The 26,809-nt window shown below is 39.4% G+C and overlaps 1 protein-coding gene across 4 annotated transcripts; it reads right to left on the bottom strand.

The window, feature by feature from the left end:
- Nucleotides 1–2,472: 2,472 nt before the first annotated feature.
- Nucleotides 2,473–26,774, bottom strand: RPS6KB1 (ribosomal protein S6 kinase B1). 4 transcript variants are annotated; one of them, XM_037880853.2, is made up of 15 exons: nucleotides 26,450–26,774; nucleotides 22,185–22,234; nucleotides 21,082–21,202; nucleotides 20,686–20,754; nucleotides 20,096–20,243; nucleotides 19,560–19,617; nucleotides 18,434–18,534; nucleotides 17,072–17,162; nucleotides 16,775–16,865; nucleotides 16,014–16,121; nucleotides 15,332–15,394; nucleotides 13,641–13,718; nucleotides 11,950–12,057; nucleotides 10,355–10,467; nucleotides 2,473–5,655 (listed from the first exon to the last, which is right to left on the bottom strand). In XM_037880853.2, the coding sequence occupies exons 1-15, from the start codon at nucleotides 26,519–26,521 to the stop codon at nucleotides 5,616–5,618; spliced, it is 1,311 nt and encodes a 436-aa protein (XP_037736781.1). In that variant the 5' UTR covers nucleotides 26,522–26,774; the 3' UTR covers nucleotides 2,473–5,615. The 4 variants fall into 4 exon arrangements, 3 of the variants coding, with proteins under 3 accessions (XP_037736781.1, XP_007057696.1, XP_037736782.1); XM_007057634.4 differs by lacking the exon at nucleotides 2,473–5,655 and adding an exon at nucleotides 5,701–9,786; XM_037880854.2 differs by lacking the exons at nucleotides 2,473–5,655; nucleotides 10,355–10,467; nucleotides 11,950–12,057 and adding an exon at nucleotides 12,094–12,243.
- Between the last annotated feature and the right edge of the window lie 35 nt (nucleotides 26,775–26,809).

Below are 26,809 nucleotides of genomic sequence, written 5' to 3'. Positions count from 1 at the left end.
AGAGAGCCCCACATCTGGAAGATCGAAATCACAACATCCGGGCGAAGGGACCACTCGTGGCAGTGAAATGACCTGCTGCGGTGGTCCGCCAGCTCATTCTGTACCCCAGGGAGGTACAACACATGAACATGTATTGAATGTTCTACACAGAAGTCCCACAGCATGAGGGCTTCCTGGCACAGGGGAGGGGAGTGTGCATCCCCGTTTCTTGATATAGAACACTGCTGGGTGTTGTCAGTTGTGACTAACACACTGTCCTGTTAAGTGTGCTCGGAAGGTCTAGCACGCCAGGTGCACCGCTCTCAGCTCTATGATGTTAATATGGAGAGCTAGATCTGCCTGAGACCAGATGTCTTGAGTCCTGAAGTCTCCCAGATGTGCTCCCCAGCCCAAGTCTGATGCATCTGTCACTAGCGTCAGAGATGGATGTGGACTGGAGAAGAGGATGCCTGAACATACCTCCTGAGGGTTGAGCCACCACAGGAGGGAGTCAAGGATTAGGTGAGGCAGGGTCAATATCCTGTCCATGCTGTCCCTGGCCAGGAGGTACACTGACGCAAGCCATGACTGAAAAGATCGAAGCCTGAGCCTGGCATGCTGCACCACACAGGTACAGGCTGTGGTAGTGGGAAACTGTCTGAGGCCTCGAATGATATCGGTCAGGGCCTGAAACCTCACTTGCGGTAGGTATGCCCTGGCCTGGGTCGAGTCCAATATTGCCCCATCAATTCTATCCTCTGGACTGGGGACAGAGTGGATTTTGATTAGTTTAGAAGACGACCCAGGCTGTCAAAGGTGGTTCTAATGAGTCTGACCTGAGTTTCCACTTGGGTCGTGGAGTGGCCCTAGATCAGCCAGTCTTCGAGTTAAGGATACACCTGTACCCGGTGCCTGCGCAGAAACGCAGCGACGACTGCCATGCACTTGGTGAAGACACGAGGTCCTGCTGACAGACCGAACAGGACTGTAAATTGGTAGTGGATATTGTACACCACAACCTTGAGGTGCTTCGTGTGGGGTTGGGCGATCGCGATATGAAAGTATGCGTCCTTCAAGTAGAGGGTGGCATACCAGTCCACTGGATCCAATGAGGGAATGACGGAGATCATGTGGACCTTGAGTTTCTTTACAAACTTTTTTCGGTCTCACAGGTCCAGGATGTGTCTGAGGCTGCCTTTGGCTTTCGCTATTAGGAAATATCAGGAATAGAAGCCCCCGCCCCTGTGCTCCTGAGGAACCTCCTCCACTGCCCCTAAATATAGGAGCAACTGCACCTCCTGGATAAGGAGCTGCTTGTGAGAAGGGTCCCTGAAGAGGGACGGGGAAGGGGGGTGGAAGTGTGGGAGGGAGGGCGGGCACAGAATTGGATGGAGTATCCCCCTCTCTACCATGCGGAGCACCCATCGGTCCAAGGTGATATTGGACCATGCCTGGTAGAAAGGGGATAGTCAGGATGAGAAGGTAAGGCAGGGTGGATCCGTTGTGGTACACAGTCCTCAACTGTGCCTTCAAAAGGCCGGCTTGGGCCCTGAGGATGGCTTGGGTCGTCCTGAGCCCTGTCCAGAAGATTGGAGCAGCCTCCTCCTGCTGTTACAATTCCTCCTTCTGGATCCATCTTGGCGGTTTTGCTGACCGAACTGCTGCTGGGGCTTTGGGCGGAAACATCTCTGCTGCGTTGAGGGAATACAGAGGCCCACGGACCTAAGGGTGGCTCTGGAATCTTTAAGGCTGTTCAGCCTTTTGTCCATCTTTTTTTTTTTTTTCCTCCTCAGAAGAGTCTCACCCTCAAACAGCAGGTCTTGAATCATTTGCCGTACTTCATAGGGGAGGCCAGAACCTGGAGCCATGAGCCCCTTTTCATGGCCACACCTGTAGCCCTGACCCTGGTTGCCACATCTGCCCCATCCAGTGCTGCCTGAAGTGAGGCTCTGGAGATCAGTCTCCCTTCCTCAACCAAAGCCGAAAATTCGGCACAGGAGTCCAAGGGGAGCAACTCCATAAATTTGGCCATCGCCGAGCAGGCATTATAGGAGTATCTGCTGATGATAGCCTGTTGATTGGATATACAGAGTTGCAGTCCCCCTGTGGAGTAAACCTTTCACCTGAAAAGGTCTAATTTTTTGGCATCCCTATTCTTGGGCAAAGGGCCTTGAAATCCTTGGCTCTCCCGCTGGTTAGCGGCATCCATCACCAGGGAATCAGGCTGGGGATGGGAATAGGAGCAAACCTTGACCTAACTGCTGTAAAGACACACCCTGAAGCAATGAGATGAGTTTTCAGCCTTGTATGCTGACTGTAACATGTTATAATTTCATTTCCCCCCGTTACGATTGGGATGGATTAATTATTTTAAAAGTGGTCCAGTTTTCTTTCTACTGAAAGTCATATCTTGAAAAGAGCGGTATGCAATCATGTAAAAGATGTTTAATTTGGGCTAACTATAGCAGAGAGTCAATCTATCAACAAGCAAGAGCCCAGCAGCAAAGCTTTATTTTATGATTAAGTGAAATACATGTGAATAAGGCATACATCATGAAGCAATTGAAGGGCAAATTAATTACTTGTTTGAGTTGCAATGGCCAGCTAAAAATAATTACTGTACTTTTTCTAGAACATTGGATGGGAAAATACAACTTACTCTAGGGTTATTTATCCTTCTCAAAGAACTGATGCTAAGTGACAAATTCATTTTGAACTGAATTCATGGCACACACGCTCCCCCCCAGTCCCCAGAAAAATATGAAGTTAATTAAGGACTGTAATGTTTCTCCTGTAGTCTGAAAGTCATGTTTTGGTCATTGGGGTAGAGTAGCTGACTATGTCTCCTAAAGTTCCAGCATCAATATTTATTTGAAACAGTGTCCTGACAAACTCTACTATCCAACATAATGCCTGAGAAATCAGACACTGTGCAATAAAAACCTGGAGCTGCTAAGAGAGACTCTATGACAACACCACAGATGAAATATCTAGGCACACTTCTGGACGGTTATTCTGACTGGAGTGTGGGTTTTAGGTAAGGATGTTTGGTAATATAGATGGAACAGCAGTTGAGTTACAAGTTAGCTATGCCTGCAATATCAGAGTGAAGGGCCACTACATACAAACATTTGTTTGGGAATTCCTTACACGATAATTAAGTGGAACACTTTTTTTTTTTTTAAAGGTAGCTTTCAGCAGAAAGTAATTTTACTGAGAAATGCATGTAAAATTGTACTTAGTACCTCAATTCCCTGTATTTTTGTTTGCCTTCTTTGACAAGTGTTTTACTTCTGTTAGCTCTACTTAGTAACTAATCTAAGGGAGAGAGTTTTAAATTTTTTTTTTTTTGGTGCTTCAGAATTAAGTTGGTTAATTTTATTTGTGCAAACTTATTTAAAAAGATAGGGTTGCAAAAGTGGCAATGGGTCTAATTTAGCCTATGCAACCTTTTATTGGAGGAAAGACTACTGAAGGGTGTAAGTGTGGCAGTTAATCAAAACTGAGTACAGTTGATACAGCAAGCACACACAAATATTGTCAGAGTAGAACCAGAGCAAGCAGCTGCTTGCTGATGAAAAAAATAATTGTTTAGTCAAGGTTTGGTGGGAGATATCACTTGAACTGTAAGTCGCTTATTAGAACAAATGCTAAGTGGTAAGTTGTTGAACCACAGGAAAAGTTTTACAATAAGTGTTCACTTCCTCTATTAGTACCCAGCCACCCCACCAACTCAAGTTCTGGCATAGAGGCAAGGAGCTGCATAACAATGTTGTTTCTCTATCCACCTCCTATTATGTTCTAGTGAACCACAGTACACACTACTTGCAGTTTAGGCTAGGTATTCTGATAGCAGCACAAAGTGCCTACTGGTAGACACTTAAAATGAGCTATTCACACTCCTGTATGAAGGTACCATTAAAAATTAAACCTAGATCCTTAATGAGGACAGAGGAAAAAGTGGAATTTTAGAGACAATGCCAAAATATTTTTTAAACACCATTCTTCACTCAGTTCACCTTGTTTCTTGCTGGCTTCCCTCAGTCCCATTGTGTTAACGCTGCAGAGGCATATTTTAATTGATATGGTTTGAAAAGATTTTAACCAAACCTTCATTTTTTGGGTGTGAACTACTTTTTCACCTGTTCATGGAGAACACAATGGGAGAATAATTTGGAAGCTAGCATTTCTAATTAGAATCTTGTATTTTGAACAGTCACAGATGCATAAGATAAAAAGAACAGGTTCTCCAAAGCAACTGGTTTCACAATAGCAGAGCCCCATGAAGATTAACTGAAAACAGGTGCATTTAGTGTCTGTGGGACCACAAACCTGCAACTTCTATTTGTTGATGCTGCAGAATATGAATTATGGTGAACTAGCCCCGTTAGTCATTCAGATAGGCAGGGTACAGACTGCTTACATTGTCCCTCAGCAGTCCGTTCACATCTACACAAAGGGTATCAGCCAACATGGAAGAATTTAAATCTTTTGGGGGAGACCACCTATCAAATAGCATTTTAAAGAAATTGGAATCAATAAGATTCAAAGAGTGTGTGCAGATCTAAACAATCACGCTGCTTTGAGATTTACCCACAGGGAGGTTGGGAGCAATGACACTAAGAGAACAGACTTCTTGCTAATCAAATAAAGCACAAAAATGTGTCTTTGGAAAGTTTAGTAAGGAAAAGTTAAGTAATGTAGGCAACAGCATTTAAAAAAAAGGTTTTCAAGAAGATAAACTCTTCAAGATTAATAAAATTCAGTGAAGAGGAGTTTGTTACATCACAGCATATATAACCCAGCAACACGTTAGTGCATGAGAACCAGAAAGTTAAACCTTCCTGCTTAGTTTATTTGCAAATAATAAAAGTAGACAAATTGTATTTTAAAATATTTAAGGTATTAGACATTTGGTTAAGAAAATCCAGCAAGTTTACCTGATAATGTCCTCTGACCCACAGAGATTACTTAAGAATTTTCCTGTGAGACAACCAGTGGACTATGCTCAACTTGAATTGGAAAAAAAATAATAGCATGCCTAACTTGGCTGCCAACTCATCTCTAGCTTGGTCTTTTGGTGTTTACGCAACACAGGGAGAGGACACGTCAGACAGTAGGTTCCAGAAACTCTATACCACCTCACCACCTCTCCCTGGGGTTCTCTTTTATTTGGGGAGAACTGATTGAAGTTATCCAAACCCAGTAATCTTAATAAAAATAAGTTGATTACAAAATAAGGAACTAAAACAAAAGCTTGACACTTCTCAGAAGTGAGAACGCATTTCAGCTTAGATGTCGAAGAAAAAAAGTGAGTAACTTACATAACTTGAATGCCATCCTCCCTCTCATCTGCCTGTCAACATCATGCTGCTGTCTAGGGAGAGAAGCTTCCCTATCAACCCCCAAATCTCTGCCCTCAACTAGACATACACAGAGAGATCCATGTCTCACCCTGCAGGAGGCAGACCACTGATGACTGGATAACTAATTGCAATTCACAGCCACTTTTCAAAGGCTTGAGGACCTAGCTGAAGTACCACACTTCATAAACCAGGTTACTTGGTTGTATCTAGCTTCAGTCGGGCCACTTCTTAAAACTCGCTAAGGTTTTTCTCCATTTCATGAAGTATAAATTATGGATGAAGGTCCAAACTGTCAAATTTAGGGGTTACCCTATTTAAGAGAAGAAAAAAAATAAGTCACTTCTACTAGCATATGTTCATTCAAATTTGCATTTAATTGCTATTTACATCCATTCAGAAATCAAGTATATTTTATTACAGTAAACTAAATACAAAATGAAAAGCAGAACGGGGATTACCCTCATACCACTCCTAATAAGGCAGCTGAAGAGTTTTACAGATAGATACAAAGTCAATTTGATATAGCAGAAAAGAACAGTTTGTAAAAATACACAATGAACCACACACCCCCAACCCCCAAGAATCTACACATGTAGCATAGAAATGTCTTATTTCCTTGAGACAATACTTGTGCTGTTCATGATAAGGACAGACTCTTGATTAACAGGAATTTCCCCCCCAGTAGATTAAGTGTAGCAGTACCTGGAACAATGGAACACACAGTATCTTGCTTTGTGAACACAGATTACTTGAGACTATTGCTGTAGAGACAGGGCAACAAATGCTTGGGTTTTCTGATATTAAAGAGTTGCAGTCTCCTTCTTGATCTGAATATGCACTCTTCCATGACTGTTAACAGACCAGGAGTTACTCATTTATTAAGGAGACAATAAACCCAAGTAAACCAATATCTCCAGAATTAGAGTGGACACAAACATTAATATCTGTTCTCCAGAAGTTTAGCTTTTCTTATAGGAATACACACTTAAAAAAAAAAAAGGGGGGGGGGTATTCAAGAGAACAAGTGACGCATTTTTATCTTTTATTACCAGCTAATACCAGGATGACATTCAAATGTCAGATGGCACAATTAAGACAGTCTCGGTAGGAATTATTCCAGCATTCCCAAAATTACAAAGTTCAGTACATTAATGGAATCAAATGTATGTATGTATCACTCCTTCTATAGAGAAAGTGTTGAAAGTGTTCCACATCAAATGGGAAAGAAAAAAATGCTGGTAACACAGCCAACCTATAAGTCTTTAGAGTTTCTAGAATGAACTGCAGAACAAAATAGCCCTCTAATTTAACAGCTAGTAAAAAAAAAATTGAATCTGGTTCAAGTTTAAGATTTAATACTTTTACATGGTTACCCACAGCAGATATTAACCTCAGTTTTACTATATTTTTTGTAATGCTACAAAAATCCTATAAAAGTCAAATGATAGCAAAATGTTCAGTGATTATAATTAAAAAAGCACAGTTTGTAAAAAATAAAAATAAGATTCTATACTCTAAAGAAAAATTTAAGACAATTTTTGAAATGAACAAAAAAAGCACTTGTTAAGCTCTCCAATATTCAATGCACTCTGTATACTAGCATTTGTCTGAAGTAGCTATACAGGAGTTTGAACTCCACTCCCCTTAAAAGTTCATGACTATTAATATTGACACTAATATATATATATGTATATATATATAAAGAAGATCTATGTCTGATATTTTTACAAATAAATACAGGATAAACCATATTGCATAGTGTGTGCTTGCTGTCTGAGTCACACTCCAAAAGTTTCACAGTTATGGTAGGGTATTAGACTTATGTCCAGGCAACGAAACATTTTTAATAGTACATGAAATTTACTTCTAAAATAATAAACTGGATATGTAATTAAGCAATGAACTCTGACAAACAACTCTTGCCATTCTTGCCAGCCATACTAATCAACTCTATTGGATGATTATATCCAGCCAGCCAGAGTACAACTGTTACTTGTAAATAGGAGCAAGAGATAATTGGTTGGCTTTAAAAAAAAATCATTGGATTTTGGTCTTTCATATCACTTCTGCTATATTTAGTAAACATGTTTGGAAACTCTATAACAAGTGGCACAAAGCAGATACTGCTTGCAGTGATGCCTGTTGCAAATGTGCTTTAGATGTATGGAGTATGAGGGTTATGATCTCAGTTCCACAACACGTCACCAATGGCCCCGTAAAAGAATGAAAAATGGCACTCTCTTCCAGTACAATTTTTGTGCCAATGGTGCTGGCAAACTCGTGGAGCTTTAATGTTACCATAACTTGATTTTCCTTACAAAAATGAAAAACAGGCCACCACAAAGGCTCCTCAGAAAGAAAACTGCTAATAGTAATTTTGTTAATCATAAGAAAATTAAAAAGTCAAGTACTGACATTTGTATTTTATAGGGGGATTAATAAGATTTCATTCAACCCTACTGACTTGCAAGTTGTAGAAGGTGGTGCCTCTCTGACTGGATTCAACGTGCTTAGAGAGTTTTATGGCTTGGATCCTATGGCTCAAGAAGATTCACTATACACAGAGCAAGCAGAATTTATAGAGATCCCTACTGTTATGAACACCAGAACTAGACTTTGCACAGTCAGACTGAAGATAATGCAACGTGAGACAAGCGAAAAGTGACAGGACTTGTATGCAGTTGCATGATCATTTACACGCACATGCACATCATACACTCACTCTAACTAGGGTAAAGCTCTGCAGATATTAACCCTTTCACCAGCTATGTTCATGGAAATGCTTTCTTTAAGGCAGGAAGTATTTAAGTAAGGTACAGTGACCTTTATTTTATTCTTTGTACCTGTAAATCATTTGTACAGATTTAATGACAATTTCAAGAACATAAATAGTATCTTTAGAACATGTTTCCTAAATTAAGTTGCTAAAGTTCTGACCCACTGTGGAAGACATTCATTGAAAGGCCATCTAATACTTTTCTCTCTCTCTCTTTTCTTTTTTTTTAAAATACAATCAGCAAACTTGTTGCCCCAGCACAGGAGAAAAGTTACTTTAATTTTTGTGGAACTGCGAGATAAAAACCATACAAAAATCCCTCTAATTCTTACCCATTAGTTGAAAAGCTTTTAGTCACTTATGACTTGTTGAACTTGTAGATGTTCACTGTGGCAATGCATTCCCTGACCCTTGCCTTCTGATGGATTTTATCCTGACCTGTTTAGATGGATAAGAATCTGAACATGTTCAGCTGTCTTGAACCAAATGACTGGCATACAAATGAAAGACAATTTTTTCCAGTGAAATGTCTGCCAAAGACAATGATGAAATATGCAGGATGTGTGGGCAGCCCATGGCTTCCAGTTAAGCCTAGAACATAGCAGCATTGCCATTTGATTAGGATTTGTTTTTCTTAGCGATACAGATATAGATATTTTAGCTGGGTAAGCAAATAAGACAATTCTCTCCCTCCTCTTACCCCCAATAGCCATGTACGTAATTAACAATGATTCCTTTACCAATGTACTGTTTCACCAGGAGAAGAAAAAGAAGTCAGTCAGTCTACCTTTTCTTCACACCAACAAATAATTGTTTTAAATTTTGGGATACTTTCCATAATGAGCTGAATCAAAAAATCTATTTGAAAAATATATATTTATATAAAAAAAATTCATTAAGTTGTTTGCACGTGAAACATCAATTGTTAAGTTTATCTTTCATCTTTGATTCCACACCATTGTAGGAAACAGTTGGATCAAGCTTGCATGCTAATTAATCCTCAGACGCAAGAATTATAGGCATTTCACACTCTGCCTAGTGAAAGGGCTAACCCTTCTTGACACAATCATGACTAGACAGTGATTCTGGAGCAACATCCTACCCTTAATACTGTCAGTTTCAAGCTATCAACCTGAAAAATCCTTGATAAGGCGAGATGATGTCACTGGGAATCAGTTAGCTGATGTGCCTAAAGTTCTGCAATACCATTTTGCTTAAGTTTTTTTTATGCACCATTGATTAATAGAAAAAAATCCATGTGTTTGTTTTTTTCTTTCCAAGTCGTTCTGTGCAATGACTCTGATACTGTCACTTTTAAAAAGTAAACCATATGAGCCCTCACATTTAAACTGGCAGGGGGCTTATGTCCATTCTTTGTTTTTCCACCTTTATGGGTTTAAAAAAAGAAAAAAAAAAAGGTTGTGTTGTCATAGATTCATGCGCAAGTGCTCTGGCCGTTTGGAAATCATGGGAAAGGCTTGTTTTTTATATGGCCCAGAGTTTGGTTGTCGTATTGGAAGTGGTGCTGAGGCCTCTCCACAAACTGTCACATCCATTTGTTCTATTCCACTTGTCTCCATTGGATATTCCACAGGTGTCTGCGTATTTGGTGCACTGGCTGAAGCACCTCTTCCCCAGAAATCCCCAGGGGAGAACTTTACAGGGCTTTAAGACAAAAAATATAAATCACTTAGCATTGAGGATACATGCGAAGCTCAGACATTTCCTTCACACTGCAAGAAGTGGAGCATAAATGCCTGTTCTCTGAAGTGTTTGCTTCCACTTCCTTGGTTTGAGAGAAGCATGTATCTGGGCTAGTTCCTACCAAAACTCACTATAAACTAGACACACCGATACTAGACTTTTCTCATTTGGCATTCACCATGTAACACGCTTGTAGGTGTGTGGAAGAAGGGAAATTTTGTGCTAACATTACTCTCATCATGAGCAGCACAGAAACATATAGAGGATCCAGCAGCAGTTTTAGAGGATGGTGTATTGAAGTCACCAGAATGACAGGATGTACCAATAACGTGTATCAGGCAGATCAGAGTTTCCTGTGCTGCCAAACATAAGCTTGCCTGCAGGGAAGATGCTTGTAAAATGTGCAGAAAGCATGTTGTGTTTAAAAATGAGCACCCTAGTTCTTCCAGAAAAAAGGGTCAAATTATTAATGTTTTTAATGGAGATAATTTACAATTGCTCACTGAAAAGTAAATTGTTAAAAAAATACCTGACTGGTGTCCTAGGACTGCCAATGAATCTGCGAGGTGATCGAATTTTTGGTTCAAAAGAAAACTTCTCTTTTACGCTTTCAAGTACGGATGGAGCCACATACGTAAACCCCTGAAAGACAAGAATAACTTCATTGTGATTGATAGGGAAGGTTTATTTTTATGACCACACAATCACAGAAATGTAGGGCCAGAAGGGACCTCAAGAAGTCTGCTAGTCCAGCCCTCTGTGCTGAGGTAGACCAAGTACACCCAGACCATCCCTGACAGATGTTTCTCCAACCTCTTCTTAAAAACCTCCAATAATGGGGATGTCACAACCTCCCTTGGAATCCTATTCCCAGGCTTAACTATCCTTATAGCTAGAAAAATTTTCCTAACCCTGACGTCCTAACCTAAGTGTCCTTTGCTGCAGATTAAGAACATAGACATGAAGAACAATTGATCACTATCCTCTTTGTGACAGCTCTTGACATATTTGAAGTCTTATCACATTTCCCCTCAATCTTCTTTTCTGAAGACCAAATGTGGCCAGTTTCAACCTTGCCTCATAGGTCAGGTTTTCTAAACCTTTTATCATTTTTGTTACTTTCTTCATGACTCGCTCCAATTTGTCCACATCTTTCTTAAAGTGTGGCACCCAGATCTGGACACACTACTCCACCTGAGGCCTCACCAGTGCTGAGCAATGAACCGGGACAATAACCTCCAGAGTCTTACATACAACACTCCTGTTAATATACACAAGAATGCTATTAGCCTTTTTCAGAACTGCATCATTCATACTGAATTTGCAATCCACTAGAACCCCCAGATCTTTTCCAGCTGTCTTCTGCCTAGCCAGTTATTCCCCATTTTGTAGTTGTGCATTTGATTTTTCCTTCCTAAATGTAATACTTTGGACTTGTCTTTACTGAATTTCAACTTGTTGAATTCAGATCAATTCTCCAATTTGTCAAAGTCATTTTGAATTCTAATCCTATCCTCTAAAGTGCTAGCAGAACGACCTAAGGGATGGCTGGTACTATGACTCCTTAATTCCTTAGGTGAGGAATGCAAGTGTAATTCCTCTCCACGGATATAGGCAGGGTGCTTGGGCAGCCCAGATATTGCTGTTCAGATTATAGATCCATATAAGCAATGCTCAAAGACTACATAATTTTGATCTACAAGGTAACCACTTTGGACATAGTTCTCTCTGCGTTCCTATTGAAGTAATAAGCAATTCCGCTCCTACCACAATTTAGAATTAGCGTCCATTTTACTATAAAATGTGAACAAGATTCCCTTTAAAATCTAGAATCTTATTGTCCTGTGTAAAAATGAGGGTGTAACCCAGCCTAAATAAATATCAAAGGCTACAAGCCAAAATGGCCAAGAAGAAGCTACCCTTCTGCAAGGAGTAATATAATTTAAAATTTTGATGTATTAGAACTTGTCTGACACAAATAGTTGTCACTCTTACAAGTGGTAAGATTCAACCTTTTCTTTCCAGAGATGGAAGGAATTCACCTGAAATGCGCTATACCATTTCCAAAGAAGAACACAATGTACCTCTCCAAAGTCAACGCGCACAGATCCCTGGCTCACTTACCAGGAAGACCCGGTTGGCACTTTCACTGAGAGTTGAGTCATCTGGACTATCAACAGGTGTCTGACGTGTAAACTTTGAATCAAACTGGCTCACATCCTCTTCGGATTGCTTTGCAAAAACAAAATGATTAAGGGTTTATAATACAGATATCAACCAAATGGCTTAGCGGTGATCAGTGAAGCCTCTGGATGGAGTTCATTCCATAGGTTTTTGGCAGAGCTCTGCTGTAGTAAAACCTTGGAGAGGAGTCGGAATCCTGCCGTTGCCAGTGGGAGGTCACTATGGGCACTGACACTGAGAAATAAAGGCAAGGGGGAGGGGCGAGAATTATGGATCAAAAAGGAACACAAATTAAAAAGATGCCTTTAAAATAATCTCAAATTACAATAGAAACAAATGGCAGTTTCTTGTGAGAGCTAAACACTGAGTCACTCCCAGTATGGAAGTTACATCAGTTAGTCTACTGGAATTTCACACACTAAATAATCCAGCACATTTTCATAGAAGCAAAATGCTTGTCTTGCTAAGCACAGAAAGCATTAATTGAATAAATGACTACCAAATAACTGTCTATCGTTCAGCTGAGGAATTGAACAGATTTTGCCAATGGCAGTTCTCCCAATTTATGTCTTCTCATAGATCCCTGAATCATTGCTAAAGTAAGGCAAGAACTCTGTACAATTGTGAAGCTAAAATTTCTAACAATCTGGTTTGTACAACTGATTAGCAAACTACAGAATTTGCTGAAGTTATAAAATGCAAGTTCAGTCATCTTGTACCGGTGACATTTTCATAAATATTAGCCTCTTTTTTGAACTGCAGTCCAATAGATTAGGGGCTTGGGCCTTATTAACAATATTGCCATTTTAAGATTGAAGTTAAATGATGCTTGTACAACTATGTGCAGGATAAATATTAGGGAGGTAACACTCAAGATGTTCAATAAAGTGACTTGATTCACATTTTACTGAGTGACTATTTAAAATTTTAGTTTCACCCAAGTATTGGCTGCATGTTTGATGCTTGGAAACAAATTCAGAAGTAAGAATCACACCTCTGAGCCTGTATAGCCAGAAGGTTACAAATAAGAGAATGTAAAATTGAAATGGAACTGCTCCACTTCTTCCACAATCTGGGATTAAAGGAAAATAATCAGTAAAACTAAGAAGGAAGAGTCTCCACTGGCTCTGTACTGGGTTTCCCGACCCCATCCACTCAAAAAAAAGCAATTTCCCCCCCTGTGGACAGGATACAGTAGTTGAGGTGGGAGGAACACAGTAATGCTATCCAGTGTCCTTAGTACAATGGCAAATGTCTGTGGACGAGCAGTTATGACAAGGCCTTTTAATTGAGTGTTTTTACTGGCATCAGTTCTCAAAAGGGCCCTATGGAAAGTTCTGAGATGGGTGGTTTCTTCTAACCTAGCTCTGATAGCAATGCTACCTCTGAGTACCAGTAACTGAAGTTATTTCAATTAAGTGTGCTGCTTTTACAGTACTATGAACAGTGGTTCTCAAACTGTAATATACGGGTCAGTTTATCAGAGTATAAATCCATTATAACTGAGTAGTTACAAGGGTAGCATAACAAGTACTTTTGAGTTTTAGATCCAATATAGTAAGTCAAAGTTTGAGAACTGCTGCTAAAAGACATACAAGGAACAAACAATTTACTGTACTCCCGGTACGTACCAATAATGGTTTAAAGGGAGGTTCCACCTTCCGAGCTAGCAGCTCTTCCCAGTTAATGTGTCTGAAGAAAGGGTGAGCCTAAGAAAATTCAGAAGAATGAAAAGCATAATTGGTCTTCCTGGAATAAATTAAGAATGGATACTTGTTGACCTTGTACATAGGAAAATGAACTATATTTTCTAATGTTCATAAAGCTAGCTAAGATGAGAATGTCTGAGGAATAATAAGCTAGGTCTCTTTAGACCTCAACTTTTGGCTCCTTTCCTTCCAAAACTGTGTGTACTTCAAGTGCAGCATCTATTATTTGTCCTACAGTGCTCTATTAGAATAGTCACAAATAGCTTAAAATTGTCATTAAAAAATTCTTAAATATAAACTTTCAGAAAAATGTGTGATTGTATCAGGATTTCCTCATGAGACTACCTCAAGCTAGCAAAATTAAGTTCTAAATTCACAGTTCTTCACTATGTATATTTATTTGTCACCAGCAGTGAAATAGTGGATTAAAAGAAAATGACAGTTGGAGGTTTAATGAAATGTAGACTGGGAATTTCATTTGCCGACACATCAAATCTGATACTGACTGAAAATGTGTGAGATGCAGTAATACCACAGTCACTCGATTGTTTATGATTTCAGTGTGATAGTACATACAAGCTTCTTAGGGATATTACATGCCAAATGTATTTAACTTCATAGATGCAAAAATCTACCACCACCACCAATCAAAGACTGGTCTGTATGTATGGCAGATGTATTGGCTTTTTAGAAAGTGACACTTTCTAAATAGAGAAATTTGGGGAAATTTGCCATCCTTTAGAACATAAGGATGACTGACAATGATTTGTGAGAGCTTCTCAGTACCTAATATCTTATCTTCTGCTATAAACTTGCTGGGAATAGTGAAATATTGCCATTCTGCACATTATGCTTATTGTCACTTTTATGCATAGGTAAGCTTTTGTTCTGCTTATTTTTCTTTTAGTTTCTGATCTGTTCAAGTTACAAAAGAAATTAACTCCATGTTACCAATCTAGGTGATGTGCCACGCATATCTACATCTCTTGAAAATATTTCAGATGAATTTCTACTAGCAATGTCATAAAAACTGACACAATTAACCATAAAACTATTAAAATATGGAATGATGCGAGTTGTACAGGAGAGGTTTACATATAGCCACAAAACCCAAACTGTGCAGGCTGGGGACAAGTTTAAATAATTTTGTAGTAGACGGAATAATTGAGTTAGATCTGTTTCGCATTATGAGTGCAAAGTGTAACAACATCTTTCCTGAAAGACTCTCAACCCCAAATGCGATAATGTGTGCGTTATTCACCAACCCACTAGAATACCACAATGTATCAATTTGTTCACGGAGTAACTAATAAAGAAAGGGGGAAATGGGATATAGGAAAGCTAAAAAAATTTTAGGGGGAGGAGAGCAAATAAATCCTCAGGACCGCATCCTTTACCCCACTAACTGTTTCCTTGAGCCCTCTATTACTTAGATATCTATCTAACCCTTCCTTAAATTCCTCAGAGGAAACAATTGACTATTTGTCTAAATCCCGGCCTCTGCTCTCACTATGCTTCAGAGAATGACATGTTCTCCCATATCTATTCTTCTTAGACTACCCTTGAATCTTGTTTCTCAATATGATAATCTTGTTTAATTTCTCTTGATCTACCTGAACTTCTCCAGCATCTCCAGAACCAGCTCCTAGACGTGAGGCAGCATTTCTTTTTAGCAGCTTAGAGGAGAAAAGGAAACAATTTATTGAAATGGTTAAACAATTTTTAAAGAGTATTTATATTAAGGGTCATTAAGAGAAATATTTTACATCTGTGTTAAATATTATTTGGACTAACCACGTAGTAGTTACCATACAATGAAATTACAAACAATTTTAATATCTTCCATTATTGTATGTGTGCTGTTGTAGCCATGCTTGTCCCAGGATACTAGAGACAAGGTGGGTGAGATAATATCTCTTATTGGACCACTTCTGTTTGAGAGAGAGAGAGAAGCTTTTGAGCTTACACAGAAGAGCTCTGTGTAAGCTCGAAAGTTTGTCTCTCTCTTCAACAAAAGTTGGTCCAATAAAAGATACTATCACATCCACATTGTCTCTGTTAACAATCTTAAGGCAGTTCTCAAAAAAAAAGAAACTTCAGAATTGTGTTTTCAAACAAAGCATTATTTTCTGCCTCATGCAACTTGAAGACTGAACTGAGCTCCATTAAAAGATTAAGTTGATTGAAATATAGTAGCACTACGATTCACCTGGGAAAAAGCAGCACAGCAATATTGATCAGTAGGTTTCTAATATCTGCATATACATATAGGTTTAACATTAATTAAAACTTTACCTTTTTAAGCAGATCTCTGGCTTCTTGCGTGAGGTAGGGAGGCAAGTTGAGTTTACATTTGAGAATCTTGTCAATGGTTTTCTTTCGGTTCTCCCCAGTGAATGGGGGCTGAAAAACATCATTGCAGTGTGAAGAACAACACACGTGAAAAACTCTAGCACAGTCATTCTCAAACTTTACGGCACTGCAACCCCGCTCGTGACTACAAAAATTACCACACGACCCCAGTGCCCTGTGTTACTCCAGAATAGTTAATATTTTAAATAAAAAATGCTTTGCAAGCAGGGCAATTGCATCGGGCCCCATGCCATAGGGGGCCCTGTGAAACTAAGTTGCTCGGGCTTTGGTTTCAGCCCTGCATAGCGGGGTTCAGGCTTCAGCTTTCTGCCCTCGGCCCCTGCGAGTCTAATGCCAGCCCTAGGCAACCCCACTGAAATTAACTTGTGACCCACAGTTTGAGAACCACTGGAACTAACTGATACCTGTTCAGCTCTCTTCATTTGCATACATGGAACAGGGCTAGTTTCAGTGAAACAGGCATATAATTGCTTCAAATGTGACTTCCAAATATTTGCTTGGGCTATTACAGAACAGCACAAGACCATGGTTAAAAATGTTTAGCCATTTTTTAGTTAGGTTTCCTACCAGCAGCTGATATAAGTACATACATATCTATCTATTCCTACACCTGAATGATCCAACAAACTTCAGTGACTAGTGATGTAAAATAAAATGCATGCAGTTTTTAACTGTGCACCTACTGCTCCAGTCAGCATGTCATACATCAATGCCCCCAAACTCCACCAGTCCACAGCACGATTATGCCCACTTCTCATCAAGATTTCAGGGGCCCTAGAATGAAAAAAATTAGAAATATGAAAGTATTTTATTAAACACTCAATTACGGCTCAGGTTTCAAGTTTTTAAACATAAACCACATTTATAATCTGAAAGTTCCATAAATAACTGAACGTATTGAACCATCAGTTAAAAAAGGTAAAATTTAGCCATTACCCCCAGACCAGAGTAATACTTTTCTGTTTCATCATGCAGCTCACATGTATTCTATTGTTCCACAGAAAGTGTGTGTGACTGTTCCGTCATGAATAGATTCTTTACACAGTCCGAAGTCTGTTAGCTTTACATGACCTGAAATAAAAGAAAACATCTAATTCTAAAATCACTCAGAATTCTGACAACAGAATTACATGCATATCTGCAAGTCAACATAAATGTAATTTATAAAATGGACAGTGCAAATATGTCTATTCCTGTCTACAGTAACAAAACAGGACTCTTCCCAGCAGGCATCAGAGTGAAAAATGACTTTAGTCATTTAAAAAAAAATCTTAGAACTACACTCAATGAAGATACAGGCTTATTTTTGCATGAAAAAGGGTTGTCACTCAGTGGAGAGGAACAAAAACACAGCAAAGCCACCAACAGACTCTCAAAGCCATGAAAAAAATTGTTTCTTCATATTCTGTTCTCATTACTTAGACCTGTAGAAACTCACAATAAACTAATTGTTCACATCCTATTGCAACCCTTCTACTAGTTAGGCACAAAGAAACAGATAGATCTAAGTAGCTGACTGTGTTTTTACATGAACTTATTCCCCTTCATATAGAATCAAGTTGTTGATTTGCACAATGCAGTAAGGTTTTTTTAATTAATCATATATAACATTTTTTAAATATAAGCAAACATATCTATAAAAGACTTCATCTGGGCAGCAGTACAATCAAGTCACCTAGTCTTATGCTTACTCCGTAATTTAGAAACCAAAATCAGTGTCACAATTCATTTCTAATTTATAACTTTCACTCTCCAGAACCACTAAGCACGAGTAAACATTCACACTCAGTGAACACCTTGCTTAAAAGTAGTCTTTTAGCTCTTTAATGCTAGGGTTTGCTGGCACTAATCAATAGTGCTGCAGGCATTAGTGCTCAACACACACAGAGCTTTGAACTTGCTGCTACGATCAAGTAAAGTGACAGGTTTTTTTTAACTGTTTCTTTTTAAAAAGCTAGAACATCAGTATTAGCATAGTTATTTGTAAACATGAAAGTTACAGAGCAGGTTTGAATTCAGATATCATGCATAGATGACTCAGCAGCATGAGAATATCCTACTAGTGAATAGAAAAGTCTTCAGTGGGTTTACCCTAAAAGTCTCTTGCCCCTTCCTGACCAATTTGTTCTGCCACTTCCAGTACTAAAGTACTGTAACTACTACAACGAACTCCATGCCATGACTAGAGGTTAGCAAATGGCAGCTACTTGTATGGGTGTATCAGGAAAAAAGAAAGATAACAGTAGTAACAGTTTTCTGAGGTAATTTTATATTATGCTGTGACCTGTGAGAAAGGATTTTGAGAGGATTATTGGCTACACAATTGTTTACTATATTTCCACCTTGATGATTAAGCATGATATTTTCCGGCTTCAGATCTCGATAGATGATTCCTTTTTGATGTAAGTGCCCCAAAGCCATTGAGATCTCTGCCAAGTAAAAGCTGAAACAAAAGGGATTTGATACAATTAAACTCTTTCAGCCACACAAAGCATCTTAAGCACTAAAACAATTATACTTCCTAGTACATAGCAATGATTCCTTGAAAGTATGGTTAAATGTACATCATAGACTAAATTAGTAGAATAATTATGTTATTGAGGTTTATTTGCCAAAGGGCATAGGGACACAATGGAACAGCAACATTACACCATCAGCATTAGGTTAATTTGCTTAGTAGTTACTCTGTCTTGAATAATTTTGTTGCGATCTGAATTTGCTAGTCATTAAGTCTGGCTCTAAACTGATTCCCTGTTCTGAGAAAGGAAGAGGAAAGCTCTGCACTGCAGTGCTCTCTGTAGCATAAAGCTGCAATCCTATATGTACATCTGAGCTGTTCCAAAACACTCACAGCGTATGTTGTGGGAAGATGGAGCTATCATCCCCTCCTGTGTGCCGTGTAAAGCCTAATCAAGAAGGTGTACTTCATTGACCTAGGTCATGTGTGAAATGTAGCTACAGAAAAGGCTCTCTAAGCAAAATGATCATTTACACAGAAGTTCAGTTCTTTCTTCACGTATGTGCTCAGAAAGAGTAGGATGAATACAGTAATTACACCACTTCTAAAAAAGTGAACTGCAGCCACTAGAAGCTACAAACTTTTACACAATGTACCCAAAGCAAGGTTTTGAACATTTCTTTCATGCAGAAGATTCCTAGAAATTCTGGTGTAGGCTGCCATTCCCCACCAACTCAAGTGTACCCCCTCTGCAAGCACATGCCTAAGTTCCAGTACAACATAGTGACAACCTTCAATTGGGAGGGCAGTGAATCTTCTCACAGACTGTAATGCCATTCCAACACTAGCTGGTCAGAGATGCAGCAGAGTAAGATATACAGAACAGCCACCACCTCCACAAAAGGCTCATTGAACTGTGTAGCTCATTAAATTAGATTATTAAAATACAGTTGTATGTTTCTCTCTTGAATTCTACTAAGCCACAAAAGTGCCAATGTTATTTCACGTACCAGGCTGTGTCTTCCATAAAAATTCCCTCTCTCTCTAACTGCATAAATAGTTCTCCTCCTACAAGAGGAAAATAAGATGTTAGAAGCAAGAATCCATATTTCTGTACTTTTTTCATTTTTAATCATAATTAAACTACTACACATTCCCTTATCAAAGGACAGATGATGGAATTATGCTCTGCAGAAGACTATTTTAATCCAGGGTTGTTAATGTGTGAAAAGTGGGTGAATATTCACTTAATACAGGAAGTGTCAATCAGGAATCAGAGCAAGACCCTGGAGACAGAATTCCTGGTATCTGATAATTAGAAATTTCCCCTCCTTTACTTCCCTGTAAGATATTCTTAACATCAGTTTTGTTATGCAGTTTATATAGATTGAGTTATGGGTTTCACATTAATTATGAAAGTGTGCAGAATAATTTAAGTCAACTATGAGCACTTAGCTGGGATTTTATAAAGGGAAAAAATAAGAACTTTTCAGATTAAATAAGGGATACTGAAAAGCTCCTGTGTAGCAGAATTAAATATACTGACCACTGAGATACTCAAGGATGAGGTAGAGTTTTCCACCAGTCTGAAAGGCATAAATTAAATCTACAATGAAGGGATGCTTCACTTCCTCCAGGATATTACGCTCAGCTTTTGTGTGTGCTGTATCTTTTGCATTCCTTACAATCATCGCCTACAGAACAAAGAAAAATTACATGAGCGCGAAGAACATGGGATTCCTAAATGAGGCAGAATTCTACATAGGGTTCTATTCCCAATTTACAGAAGTCTCCACATTCTCCACATAATTGTCACAATAACATTCTGAGTCAGCAACATAATAAAAAACTGCTTAGTTTCTTGCGTTATTGTTAAATATGAAATCACACTCATGTTTTTAAATTAATTAAAAATAGAGAGACGGACTGCCTAGAACCACACAATAGATGTAATAGAAAATGTGATAAAAATACATATTTCAATTTTAAATGGATGTAAAGATTAATTTTAATACATGAATGACTAATGTTCAATCTTGGCACATTAGACCAATTATTATATAGTAATTACATTCTAAAAGGGACAAAAACCCCTTTTTTGGATTGGAAAGCAGCCGAAAGTGAAGCTCAAGTTACCTTTTTAAGAACTTTCATGGCAAAAATTTTTCCAGTATTTGCTCCTGTTACTTTTCGTACTTGAAAAACCTATGGAACAAAAAGTAAATAAATTCCTTATAAGTCACAGTGGCAGTTAGAATTCAAATATATACTTTAAATTCTTTTATTCCCAATTGGTGGTAAAGTTGTACAATCACTAAAGTCAATTTTGATCAAATGCATTGCCAATAAAAAAGAATGGTGACTTCATACTGGACACTGGTCTGCATCAGCTCATTACTGCCTCTGGAAAGGCAGAATTTTTCTGGAAACAGAATGTAAGTGGTGGGACATATACCAGGCAGCCAACAAGAAAATTCTTTGACTGCCTCCACTGTGATGGATAATGGACTTTCCAAGGTGAAGATTTTGTACCTTTCCATAACCTCCTTTGCCAAGTACACGTAGTAACTCAAAGCATTCTGGTCGGATCTTTTCTGGACCTCTGTTTACACTAGTTTCCGAAATCTCAAATTTTTCACAATGTTCCATGCCACTGAATAAAGACAAAACAGTGTATTACAAAATTAAATCAAGTTAAAGAAACAATAATCATGCAAACTTCTCTGCAGAAAGCACATTATATTCACTGGCACAACTGACTGTCTGCTTAGGAGATGTCCAGAATTGTAACACCAGGAATTCTATTAATGTATATGTATAGCAATGAGTGGCAGCTTGCATAATGCAGAAATTTGGAAAGTTCCTAGGATTCACAGAGTCATGCATTTCCTGAAATGACATTTTATATAAGCGTACATGTTCTGAAGACTGAAACAGGCATTCTTGGCAATTTAATTAATTGAGGAGCACTGCTGTTACCCTGAAAAAAAAATTAGGTTTATAAATTCCATTAAAAGTTATGGGACTCCCAGGTGTGATTTGTAGGGTCATATTTACACAATGAAAGTCTTACTACCTTGCAAAAATAGTAATGTTAAACTAAAATATGGTTCAATCTTGCCAAAGTAGAGGATTACCCCAAAACTTAATAATGTTTCTAAATTATGCTAAGCCCTGCAAAATATAAGTCAGTAACACAGTTTTGTCTTGTCTATGCTGACAAGACTGAATTGTGTTTTAGCTGTCGCTACCATGTTCTCACTGAGTCTTCCAACATGATGCATTTTCAGACTTAGCCCTGAAGCAACCAAAATAGTTTTAATGAATGAGTATTCAGGAACTTAAGGAGCGTAAAGTCCTCTGCGATCTCTTGATAAATTGGGTTTTATAAAAGTGCACTATATTATTAATATTTAATATATCAGAATGAGCCTGATTACAAATAGCATTCATATAAAGTAAAAGTGTAGGGACAAGTAAGATACAAAATGTAAGGCACTGCAGATTGTTACCAATTTCTCCATAGAATTTTTTTGTTACAAGATATGCCTATAAAACTTGAATTTTTCTATTAAAGTCGAGAAGAACTGTAGATATCATGAATATTATAGAAATGTTTTCTAATAGGAACTTACATTTCATATTGGCCAACTCCTCCATGGTCCATGCTTTCACTTAACTGACCCTGGGATGGAGGGAGAGAATGTTTTAAAAAGTTACTACAATAATACCATAACTGTAAACAAAAATAGTGAGTACAAACAGTAAGCTTTGTTTAAAAAAAATGAAAACATGTCACGGTCTGACTGATTTTGCTCTAAAATTTGTTAAACCGGCCAAGAAGTAATATGCAATAAATTATCAGAAGAAAGCACTTTGTACGATAGGCTTTCACAAAACATTTAAAGAGTTCTGCAGAAAAGTTGCAAAATTTCCAAGGATCCCACAATCACAGCAGGGGGACCCATTACTTTTTTAGCTAACTGCAGTTATCTGATTATGTTTGTACATGCAGCAATGAATCCAACTCCAGATAAACCTTGTAAAAATGCAATGGTGTTGTAATTTGTATTTTTACACCTGTGTTCATGTAAGAATTTTGGTGAACAGGACTCATACATATAATGGCTATCCTGTACAAAGGTTTCCTCTAAAGGATCTGAGTTTATGTGGAACCAGATAACTAAGGGAACTGGAAACAGATATAGTGAATTAACTGTGAAATTCCTAAAAAATTAAGGGAGGGAAGCCATACAAAGGTCTGAAAGCTGCAGTTTTCATTTTTACATTGTAAAATATTCAATAATATTCACGATATTGTGGATCCTGCAATGTTAGGCTTCCACTGCAATTCTGATTTTAATTAGCTTACTTTGCACAGTCCACAATTTTGCATACATTTTGAGGTTTGCAACACACTTTTTTCCCCATTAGTACAGTACAACCCCATTTATCCAAGCTGACGGCAGTGGGGCTCCCGCTGTCAGCCCCATGCATTAATTACTGTAATATAGTGGCAGCAAAATGTCTGGTTATCAAAAAAATTAGCAAGCATAACATAATACTTAAGTGTTTATATTGCACCAGCAAATTTTTCTTAAGCAAATAGGTCTTCTCTGGCTTTTCCAAATTACCGCAAATAATAATGGTCCATTATTACTTTTCCATGATTTTCCAAGTCTTGTCGGCAACTCAGTCACAATTATTTGACAATCATACCGTGATTCAAGTAGGCTTAACTTATACTGGTTAGGAAAGCATGTTACAGCTTGCACTACTGCCAGTCACATTGGTCTTGTTATGTAAACAGAGGCTTTCATTTTCCAAGTCTCATTTTCATCAGCATTAAATTTGTTTTTTAAACGTTTTTTTTTTAAAAATCCGCTTTTCATTCAAGAAGCCATGGGTCTTCCTTCTTGTCATCTCAGACAACCAAGCATTTGAAGACTAGTGTTGTTCTAGCTGGACAGTCTCACTTTGGTTTGCATTTACTGTCATTTGACTTTCTTACAGATGAGAGAAATGTTAAAGCTGCTGTTACATTCAATAAAACTCTGTGGCAACCACGAACTATGACTTAAGTGCACTCTCCCTAGTCAGAAGAAGTCTTGTGGCAATTTCATTTCCTAGGTTAGCCATATCTGTAGGCACACCTGTAACAGCACTTGTTCCTGTTGCTGCTATGATAGCTTTTTGGAGTGAAAAACTTTCCAGCTGCAGGATTACCTAGTCTAATGTAGCTTCACATCCAGCTCACATTAGGGTGACCAGATAGCAAATGTGAAAAAACAGGACAGTGGGTGGGGGGTAATAGGCACCTATATAAGAAAAAGTCCCAAAAAACGGGACTGTCCCTATAAAAAAGGGACATCTGGTCACCCTAGCTCACATTCCGTTTGATGATTTCAAACTCTCAGTTCAGAGATGTCTTTCTGTTCCTCAAAGTTACGCACTATGCCACCTGGAGGTAGCTTTCAGTAAAGCGCATGCTTTCCCGTTGATCCTCCCCCATCAAATTATTTGCTTTTGTGTTCGCCTCTTTGGTTCTATGTTTTGCTTTAACTATACTAAGTCTACAGTAACTCTACTCTTATTTGTTTTTCAAAAGCCTTATTTTATTGTTTTTTTCCCCCTTCCAGTGTTACTAACACTGAACGTGAGAGTAGTCATGAACTGAATTTGATTGTCCCACAGCACTACTAGTTTGTTCATCCTGCCTGAGAGCCAAGTTTGCTTGTGAATGGGCATTAACTCTAATGGAAATTGTGCTGCAAATATTACCCACATTTATGGGAAAGGACAATCATAACTGATGAACTAGGATTCTCGGACTCTCAGTCCTTATGATTAAACTCTGGGGAACTCTAGTACCGCAATTTGCTCACTTCCATGGACCATCTGAGACTGTTGGCAGCCTTCAAGATGCGATGTGAGGGGCATTTTTAGCCAGGCATTTTATTTTGTTGGTTACTGATGTTGCTCCCACGGTCTTTTCTTTAAAGTTGAGAAATTATAGTGGCTACAGTGCGCCAGCAAAATAATGCCTTTACTGTTTTTAAACTATTGACACTGACCGACACCAAATAATCTGTGTAAAAATACTGAAAGCAATGGCTGGTTTCAGACTGTAATGGTACAACCCTAAAGACACAAGATCAAGAGCAACATCAGATTGACAAGGTAATAGGAGCTTGACATAAGGTGAGGCGCTCAGTCTATTTTGGAGATGCTGTAGCGTTCATCACTCTTCTGTACCTGGTACTCACTATAAACTTCTTGCAGTTCAATGTCTGTACACTTTACACAGGACTGACAATTCCCTGGGGAAAAAAGTAGTTTGGCCACAGCACTGATAAATACCATCTTAAACCTAGTTTAAACCAGAAAACTGGTAAAACTAATTGCATAAGTGTCCAGCAAGGACAGGAACAAATCTTGTCAAACTCTGGATACATCCATTCACAGTAGAGGAATAGTCTCAGTCTATCCACTATATCATAGTTGGTCTTCTGCTACAGAATGCTAAATTGCCAAATGGACCTGGATGGGTAGTCCGAAATGCTGAATGCTTCTGACTACTTAATGCTTCAAGCCTACAACTCTGCACTATTGCAGTTTTCATACAACCAAATGTCTTTGACTTTTGTCTATATAATACTGAAAACTGAAATAAGTCATGACATGTATGACTTCCTTGAGAAAATACTGAACCAAAATGTATACAGACATTCAGATGTTCAGTGTTATAATTACATATTTACTATTACAACCACTGCAGTTCTATTTTTTATTTGTAAAACTCTAAATTAATCTATGAATATACTGCCTTATATAACCACAATTTGAATACCTAACAATAAGTGCAATATGGTATGCATTAACAAAATAGTTCTTAAAGCAGAAAATGCCTTAAACTGGGACTAATTAGTTTTTCCCAGGGTAGTAAAAACCACCTCTGGTAAATACCATGCCATCTCTGACTTTAGATGTTAGCACAGAAGTGATGATTACAAGTTTTCCAATATAGATTAGCATTTCTGCGCTAATCTAATGTGTGGGACACTTACATCAAACTATTTTGATCTGAAAATAAGTAGTCCTGGGTTTGGTTTTTTTAAATTATATACTAGAAAAGGTAAAACCACCCACTCATTCACACATAAAAGCATCCTGAAATTTAGCCTGGCATATTGCGGTAAGCCAGCTAGTATGCAATCACTGACAATTCTTAGATCAAGAAATCATTCTTAGAAAAAGAAGTCTCGGTTACTTAAGATTTGATCCCATTCAAACGTATTATCTTGAGTACAAGACTGAGTTCTCCACTATGGGAAAGCGTTATAACTACAAATGCCAGGCACGGTGCAGACATGTCTCCTGACATAAACGTCCCGCAGCAGCAGTGTGCAGGTCTCAGCCGTCACCTCAAAAGCCGGGCGGGGAGGAAGCCACCAAATATGAAGGGGGAACGGAACGTGTCACCTGAGTGGGGCACATCGGCGTTAAAACAAGGCGCCACCCGGGCAGCAGCTGCCTAGGGCTAAGGTCGGGGGACGCGTCGCCTACCAGCCCCTCCGACTGCACCCCCAGAGCGGTGCCACCCGCCATGGGTGGCGCAGCAACTGCCAGAGAAGCAGGGAGCATTTCACCCGGGCAGGACACCTCGCTCCCTCAACAGGCCGCCCCTCCTCTCCCGCTCGCTAGGCCGGCCCCCGTCACCCGCCTCCGCGCATCGGGCCCCTCACCGGAGCGGACCCCTCCTCCAAGCCCGTCGCCCGACCGGATCCCCCTCGGATCCCAGGTCGGGCCGCGCACCGGACTGGGCCGGGTCCCCCCGCCCTGCCCCTGGCGAGGCCCGCTCCCTCTCAGCCCCTCGCCGGCTCAGGCTCCCCCCGCTCACCCCCTCCTCCAACTCCTCGTCCGAACCCGCGTCTTCGGGCTGGTCCAGGTCAATGTCGAACACGCCCGCCATGGCCTGGATGCGAGCAGCGCCTCCGCCGCCCCTTCCTCGCTGTGCTGAGTCCGCGGGGCCTGGGCCGCCTCATGGGCCCGCAGCCCCTAACGCCGCCACGGCCGCCATCGCCGGCTGCCAGGCTTCAGCGCGGCTGCGCCCCCGCCCTGACTCCGTCTACGGCGCAGGCGCCTGACCCAACCTGGTGACCGCAAGGGACCACACTGAACATGCGCAGAACGCACCACGGCGTGCGACCTCAGTTGGGGCTCGTGCTGAGCATACGCAGAACTCACCCGGCCGCGAGAT

Source organism: Chelonia mydas, chromosome 17, assembly GCF_015237465.2.
Source record: "Chelonia mydas isolate rCheMyd1 chromosome 17, rCheMyd1.pri.v2, whole genome shotgun sequence".
Taxonomy (NCBI): domain Eukaryota; kingdom Metazoa; phylum Chordata; order Testudines; family Cheloniidae; genus Chelonia; species Chelonia mydas.
This window is presented reverse-complemented; position numbering and strand designations above follow the sequence as displayed.

What these genes read in the sequence shown, in the direction of transcription:
- RPS6KB1 (XM_007057634.4), bottom strand. Translation starts at nt 26,521, where the DNA reads ATGGCGGGCGTGTTCGACATTGACCTGGACCAGCCCGAAGACGCGGGT. An exon ending in ACGAGGAGTTGGAGGAGGGG is followed by an intron (nt 22,235 to 26,449) that starts GTGAGCGGGGGG and finishes CCTCCATCCCAG; the next exon opens with GGTCAGTTAAGTGAAAGCAT. An exon ending in TATCATGCTTAATCATCAAG is followed by an intron (nt 17,163 to 18,433) that starts GTGGAAATATAG and finishes CTTTTATTTCAG; the next exon opens with GTCATGTAAAGCTAACAGAC.